Below are 7,814 nucleotides of genomic sequence, written 5' to 3' on the forward strand. Positions count from 1 at the left end.
AAGTGAAAAAGAAAAGGGAAAAATTTTAAAATCCCGCCCATATTTTTGCGACAGTAACAAGGGGATTTCTGACGTGCCATGTGTGGCACGTCAGGAATTGGAGTGTTTATAAAAAATTAAAATATAATTAATATATTTTCTGACGGGCAAAGCACCACGTCAGAAAATTCGGGAAAAAAATTATATAATTATCTATCTATATATATATATATATATAATAATAAATAATGTTTTGACGCGGTAATGTGCCGCGTCAGAATTTTTTTGATGTGGCACACCGCCACGTCAGAAAAATTCTGACGCGGTAAATGTGGCCACGTCAGAAAATATATAATTTTTATTGTTGTAAAATCTATAACAATTTTCTAACGTTGGAGTATTTAACACGTCAGAAAATAATAATAATAATAATATTTTGACATGGTAAAATTCGCACGTCAGAAAATTAATGACGTAACAACAATACATGTACTGAAGCCATGTCAGAAAATCCTATTTTTTTTGTAGTAACCCCAAGCCTGGGTCTGCCTCTGCTAATGGTGGACAGAAATGTATAATACCGAACCAACTATAAAATATATCGTCTAAATTTCTCTATTTATTCCACTTTATATTTGATTCTCCATTGCATATGAATTTCATCAATTATTACAACCAACCAATTGGTGCTTCATAGCTTGAAATTAAATTAAATTTTTTGTACTTTTTTAACTATCTAAATTTAATTTTATTATTACCCTTTTCATAAATAACTAAAAATTAAATCTGAACGGTAAAAAAAGAAATCACCTAAGCCAAAGTTTTTTTGGGCAGCATATAGGGTGCTAAAATTCAATGATGGATGGCATTCTCAAGAGGAAGCTGGTGAATTAGCTCATCCAAGCACTTGTAAGAAGACCCACCAACCTGGACTGCTCTCTTCGCCAATTTCCCCAACTCAATTGCTTTCTCTCTTGCCTTCTTCCCTCTCCTTCCTCCCATCAACTCTTTCACCGCTTCACAAATCACTTCCCGCCTCACAACCTTCCGTTCCCGGCCCACCGTCGGAACCCGGAGCGCCGCCTTGACCTCCTCCACCAAGAACTTGGCATTCAGGTGCTGCTCATTTTGCATGGGCCACGCCAATATTGGAACCCCCATCGACAGGCTCTCCAATACCGAATTCCATCCGCAATGGCTTAAAAACCCACCAATAGCCCGGTGGCCCAGAACCCGTTTCTGCTCCACCCAATTTTTAGTAATCAGTCCTCTCCCTTTGATCGGTGGGTCCCAAGTCTTTGATCGTACAACCCAGATGTAATTTTCTCTGGATTGTTCCAGCCCATAAGCCAATTCATCAAGCTGGGTGTCTGACAAATCGGCCTGCGACCCAAATGCCACATATATCACTGATTTTTCTTCTTGCTCGTGCAGCTTCAAAAAACTGTCAATTTCCTCCTCATGATAATTTCTCCCTCCCTCCATTTGATCATCATACAAAAATAATGGACCGACGCACCATGCCCTGGTACTCTCATTCCCGTACAAACACTCCAATGGGGCAACATGGTCTTTTTCTAGCTCGATAAAGCTATTAACAATCACACCCCAGCTTCCCAAATCAGATTTCTCAGCCTCTACAAAGAACTCCGACAAGCAACTATCCATCTGCCTAAGGGAATCCGGCAAATCCGCTGTTGTGAGCGGAAATCGAAGCTGCATTAGTCCTGTTACGTCGACATGTTCCGTGTCGGACGACGACTTCATCAAACACTTGTTGTGGTTTTGGTGGATGGATAAAGATTTCTTCACCGCCATTGCAAACACCCCCATCCCATGAAAAACCAGCCGGGGGATTCCGAAAGCCCGACAGGATCCGTTGGTCCACCCCAAGAAAGTGTCGGAAATAACACAACATGGTGGGTCCGGAAGCTTGGACATGTCTCTGAGAGCCTGCTCGAAAGGTGGTCGGAGCTGTTTTGTTGCTGCGAGGAATGGGAGGAGCTGGTCGGGGGAGAGAAGGTGGGAGGTGTTTTCGCAGCCTTTGGGGAGTTGGTGGGCGTGGGGGAATGGGATTTCTCTGAGATGGATGTTGTTGTTTAAGGATTGTGAAACGTAGGAGATGACGAAGGAGGAGTTTGAAGGGGTGGTTATGATGGTTATCTTGAGCCCTCGGAAGCTGAGGGCCTTTGAAAGGTCCAGCATAGGAATGGTGTGGCCTTGAGCCATGAAGGGGAAGATGACGACGTGGGGTTTGGACGCCATTTCTAGTTTTTTTCCTTCTTTTTCTTTCTAAATGAGAAAGACATCATCGTATATATCTCATTTTATTGGATGTGGAAAACAGAAAATAAATAAGAACAATTGAGAAATTGCTTGTTCTTTGACATCCATATTCATTGCGGATAATTTATTAATGGGACATAAATTTCCTCTAAAGCAGTGTAGAAAATATTCTCAAACATATTTAAAATAGTGCAAAGTGTCTATTAACATTTAAAATGCACATTAAATTCTTAACGTCATTAATAGTAGTTTACTAACTTAGACTGAATTTAAATCTCTTAAATATTTATAGACACTTGACACTATTTTAAATGAGTTAGAGGATATTTTCTTCAAGAAAATTTCAATCCTTATTAATGAATGACAAAAAAATGTTAAGTTATCTGTCATGCATACATGTAAATATATATTAATCATTATTATTATTATTATCAGTAAATGCCACATTAATTTACAGTAAAATTGTACGTACTAAATTTTGTAATAGATGGTAACATTTGCTATTAGAAGGTAGTTTTCTTAATAAATTTCCGCAATGAGGAGATTTCATTTCTCTTTCATGAATCTATATGAAAACAACCATAATTGCATTGGTAAGTTGGTGCATGTTATACAATCATCTTTAAATCATCTTTTTTTTTTTTTTAATTAAATATATCAATCATTAGATTTATTGATTCATGTGGAGTCCATATAAATTCAATGTGGATTATCGTTTAGTATGGAGATGGTTAAAAAATGGTTGAAAAATAATGAATTATATCATTTATAATCCTTATACTGCTCATGCTATCCTAATAGGGATAAAAAAAATTAAAAATTAAAAATTTTTAAGGTATTTTAATAATTATGTAGATTTTCTCAAATCATAATTATTATTTTCAAATTAAATTCTAGAATTTTTAGTCACGTTAAAATTTCTCACTTTTAAAAATAATAAATATTGAGATAATAAATGCTGAGTTGACAAAATGATATATAATGTGGAAAAATCCTAAGAATTTAAGTTTAAAAAGAAAAAGAAGAATAACTAAAATTGAACAATATATACATTATAGAATATCATAAGAATGTTCTATAAATTCTCATAGAAACAATTACTAAGAATTTTTAAAATTAGGGTTCATCATTCAGTTCTAAAACCTAATTCTTGATTCATTACTACTCTTTAAGGTCTGAATATTCACGTGCATGAGCCGCTGCTCGGTTTGGTTACCGTTCACGGAGTTTATATGGCTGCCACCTTTAGCCAATAATTTCCGAGACAGAGAGAGGGATGATCGAGTTTAATAGTGTGGGTGCCAAACCCTTCCCAACAAGCCACGTGCATCTACCCTTCCATCTGCATGCAGTATAATTCAGTCTACCACTTCTGATGCCTCTGCCAACTGCATATTTGACTAGCTACTTTCAAGTATGGCGGGTAGTTTTTAACATAATTTGTGAATCTGACACAAACTCGTTATAAAATTAGTAAGTTAGAGTTTAAAAGTCTGAGTTGTTTAAATAAATGAGTCGGGTTATGATTGATTTATATAGTCTTATATTTATATCTCGATACAAATGTGGAGTTAGGACTGCATGCCCTAGAGGAATGACTATGGGTAGGCAACCAGAACATCCTAAAGACTTTTACCAAGGATAAAGAAAAATTTTGTGGGCTGATTTGCCCCGGCCCTCTCAACCCCCTCTCCACCCCTGCCTTGACAAGACCCAAACCTGACATGTGATATTTAGGGATAACAATTTTTTATAAGACCCGCGAACCCAACATGAAATTAGTAGGTTAGAGTTGTGGAGTCTCTAACCCATTTAATTGAATAAATTAAGTTTGGGTTGAACTATATAATCTTATACCCATGTATCAACACGACGCAAACCTAATACGTAAATATGAGTTGCGTGCCACCCCTCCTCTCAAGGTTTGAATATGTCACGTGCATATGCCATTGCTCGGTTTGGTCAATAGAGTACTATATTACTCATGGAGTTTATTTACCAACCACCTTTCATTATGGCATAGTTTTTTACGCAACCCACAAATTTAACATGAGTTTAATACAAAATTAGCGGTTAAGGTATAACAAAATAGAATTCAGATCAAATTAGATGACTTGATAAGAAAAAATTAGTAAATGGGTCAATCAAGTCAACATGCTAACCTGTGGATGACCCTCATAACTAGGGGTAGTCGCGGGTTGGATTGGGCCGGGTTTGGAAGGTTTTGGATACCCGACCCGCACCTAGAAGGTATTTTAAATTACACCCGAGACCCGGCTATAATGAACAATATCCGATGGGTCTCGGGTTTTGCGGGGCGGGGTGGGTATTATGTGTCTTTCTAATTTGTTCTGCAAAAGTGAAAGCAATCCCTTCAATCATTATATATCCATATTAAATTACAATAAGAAAACTTCAGAGAGAAGATAAAAGAAAAGGGCAAAAGCAAGAAAAGAACGAGTAGCATGTGAATTAACACCCACCCACCCTTAGTAGAATCTCATAGGGCTTTTAACCATAGAAGCATCCAATTCCTTCTAAAGGGTACAAGTTAGAAGCTCTTAACCATCAAAAAATAGATTTGTATACAATCATAAGGTTAAAAAAAAAAAGGAGAACTCATTTACCCCATCAAATAAAAATAAGCTTGTTCAAAACAAAGCTCAGCCTCAGAGAAAGAGAATGAAGGAGATTCAGAGTGAGAGGAACCTAGACGTGGTTGAGCGTGGAGCACTGGAAGTGGAGTCGTGGTTCGTGGAGGCTAGAGAATGAGGCATTGCTAGATTGAGTGAAGAATGAACAATGTGGTTGTGTGAGGAAACAAAGAGAGAAACTGCGTGAGGAAAGAAAGAATCAAGGATTTTAGGGTTTTTTTGGTTATATGGGGCGGGGCAGGTACCCTGGGTATTTTAAAATTGCTTACCTACAATTCGACCCACACCGGCCACAATTTTATTGACAATAACTAGGTTGGGCGGGGCGGGCAAAGCGGGTTTGGGATGATTTTGCCCACTCCTACTCGTAACCCATATAAATTAAAACATTTTTTTTTTATTTTACCATTAGAAAATTAAAATTATTTCTCTTACAAAATTGTGCACTAATAGACTGACAGGATTAATGAACTTTTGTTGTTGCTGATTTCGTACCTGTGTAAGACATTTAACATGTGGTGAATTTGATTCGGAAAATCATTTCACTTTTTAGTTAACTAAATTTTACTTTTGTAGAAAATACATATTTATTTGAAGAGTCCATTAACCTATAAGCAACTAGTTGCCACATATGAGCAAAACATGGGTTTTATTAAAGGTGGGTGCATGTTCTAAGACATTGCTCTGACCCTACTTTATTTCCTAGCTGCCAACTCTATTGATGATTGTTTGCATCTTGGTGTAACACCCCACTTAAATACATGTCAATTATTTTAATTAATTACCGATTTGAAACCAAGAGACATTTTAAATATTTTTAAACTATTTAAAATATAGAAACTTTTCTAATATGTGTGTATTTGTGTGTGAGTGAGTGTGCGCTCGGCGTGTGCAAGTGTTTTATTATATGTGTTGAGATGTGTTTAATTTAAATTTCTTATTATTAGGTTTGCGACCAACGATCACTCAGCCCCATAACAATCAATCAATGCACGTGTGGCACATAACAATTGATCAGTGCCTTTAAATGATCGATCGACATCCACCTGCATGCTTTTGAACAATTTTTCCAACTCTTGTTTTATGAGTGTTTTTGTGGTATGTGTTGAGATGTGTTTAACTTAAAATTTATTATTATTAGGTTTTTGCAACTAATGTTCACTCAACCCCAGAACGTGACGCGGTAGCTGATTCGCCCTCCACTCAGCTCACAGCTTAAGGTTACAATGTGATCTTCGATACACGTGGCCGGCATATAACAATTGATTGATGCCTTTAAACGATCGATCATTGCCCACCTGCATGCTTTTGAACAATTCGAGCTCTCAATTCAGGGGACTGTCCTATTTAAGGACTTACAATAAACCCTAGATTCCATTTCACCCCTTTCCCATAAATCAAACCCTAGAGTGTGTGTGTGTGTGTGTGTGAGAGAGAGAGAGAGAGAGAGAGAGAGAGAGAGCCCACCTTAGAGGTCTTTCTCGTAGGGCTTGGAGAAGCTTCCACCCTGAGGTAAGAAGGCTTAGCCCAACTCTTAATCCTTAGTTTTTATGCATGTTTTATTCTAGGGATGGAGCTAGAAAGTCTTATGATCATAAGTCAAACTATAAACAAAAAATATGATAAGATAGGATGCCAAAGCATGAATGAGAAATTTATTAATATTGAAGATTACATTAATGCATAAGAACAAAATTAGTATCAATTTAGAGTTAACAAAAAAATAAAATAAAATACACAAAGTAGTTGTTTCATAACATATTTCAAACTTTAGCTCAAACAACTATCAAAATTAAACTCGACTTTCTTTTAGATTTTGAAAATCATCTATGATTGAATCTGTACTAAATTTCACAACAATTTCTCTTTCAATGTACAACATTAAAATATCAGTCAAAAACTCATCTTCAATTTTGTTGCGAAGCCTAGTTTTGACAATATTCATAACTAAAAATGCTTGTTTTGTAGTTACAATAGAAAGAGAAAGAGTAAGTACAAGTACAACAACTTGAAAAATAAGTTAGTAGACAGTTGATTTGGTGATGTTAACCAACCATTGGCATAATTCAGAAATATTTGATAATCCTTGAAAGTCTGAATATTGAACTACATTGTGTTCATAATGGTAAAGTTCTATTTCCAACTACTCTTTTTCAAGATCGGTAAAGTCTTATGTATAAAAATTTATTTACCAAATGACAAATATCATCAATTTAAAAAGATTAACGTGCAACTTGAGGATCAAGAGTCGAGCTGAGAATAAGCAACTTCACTACATACTAAATCGGCGATTTAATTCTCATAATTGAGAATATATTGTGGCACCAAAAATATACATTCGATAATGATGCTCAATTGTAAAGTCTATTTGTTGATAGCAAGCTTGACCTCATCTTTCAAAGTAACGAGCATTCATATCTAAGACATTTATGGTGTGTTTATCACCAAATGACTTCACATTATTAAGTAAGGCATCTCATTTATCATCTTTATATTATTGGATATATCCTTTAGTGGATGAAACAAGATGCATGACATTTAAAATATTTTGAAATTTGGATTGCAATTCTTGACATAGATAATCAATGATATGCATAGTTTCTTTCATGAAATGCAAAATGAAGACACATTCAAATGAAGTCATTGTCTGATAAATGGAGCCTGCTTCTTCTCGTTGAGAAGAAGTATTTTCCTCATCAATGATTTTAAGAACAAAATCACATGTTAAATTGAAAATTTTGATCTAGCTAGAAATTGATTTCAAGTGAGAACTCCAACATATATCTTTTGCCTGTTATAAAGTACCAATTTGATAAGTCTCCTTCCACTCTCAATCTCATCAATTTCAATCATGTGAGCAATTTAAGCAGCTTAAGCAACCCTCAATTGTTCATT

General features: G+C 35.8%; 1 protein-coding gene across 1 annotated transcript; it reads right to left on the reverse strand.

Annotated features, from left to right (window-relative positions):
- Positions 1 to 831: 831 nt before the first annotated feature.
- Positions 832 to 2,244, reverse strand: LOC132190833 (UDP-glycosyltransferase 90A1-like). Its single transcript, XM_059605868.1, has one exon. The coding sequence runs from the start codon at positions 2,242 to 2,244 to the stop codon at positions 832 to 834; it is 1,413 nt and encodes a 470-aa protein (XP_059461851.1).
- Positions 2,245 to 7,814: the final 5,570 nt, after the last annotated feature.

Source organism: Corylus avellana, chromosome ca8, assembly GCF_901000735.1.
Source record: "Corylus avellana chromosome ca8, CavTom2PMs-1.0".
NCBI classification, from domain to species: domain Eukaryota; kingdom Viridiplantae; phylum Streptophyta; class Magnoliopsida; order Fagales; family Betulaceae; genus Corylus; species Corylus avellana.

What these genes read in the sequence shown, in the direction of transcription:
- LOC132190833 (XM_059605868.1), bottom strand. Translation starts at nt 2,244, where the DNA reads ATGGCGTCCAAACCCCACGTCGTCATCTTCCCCTTCATGGCTCAAGGC.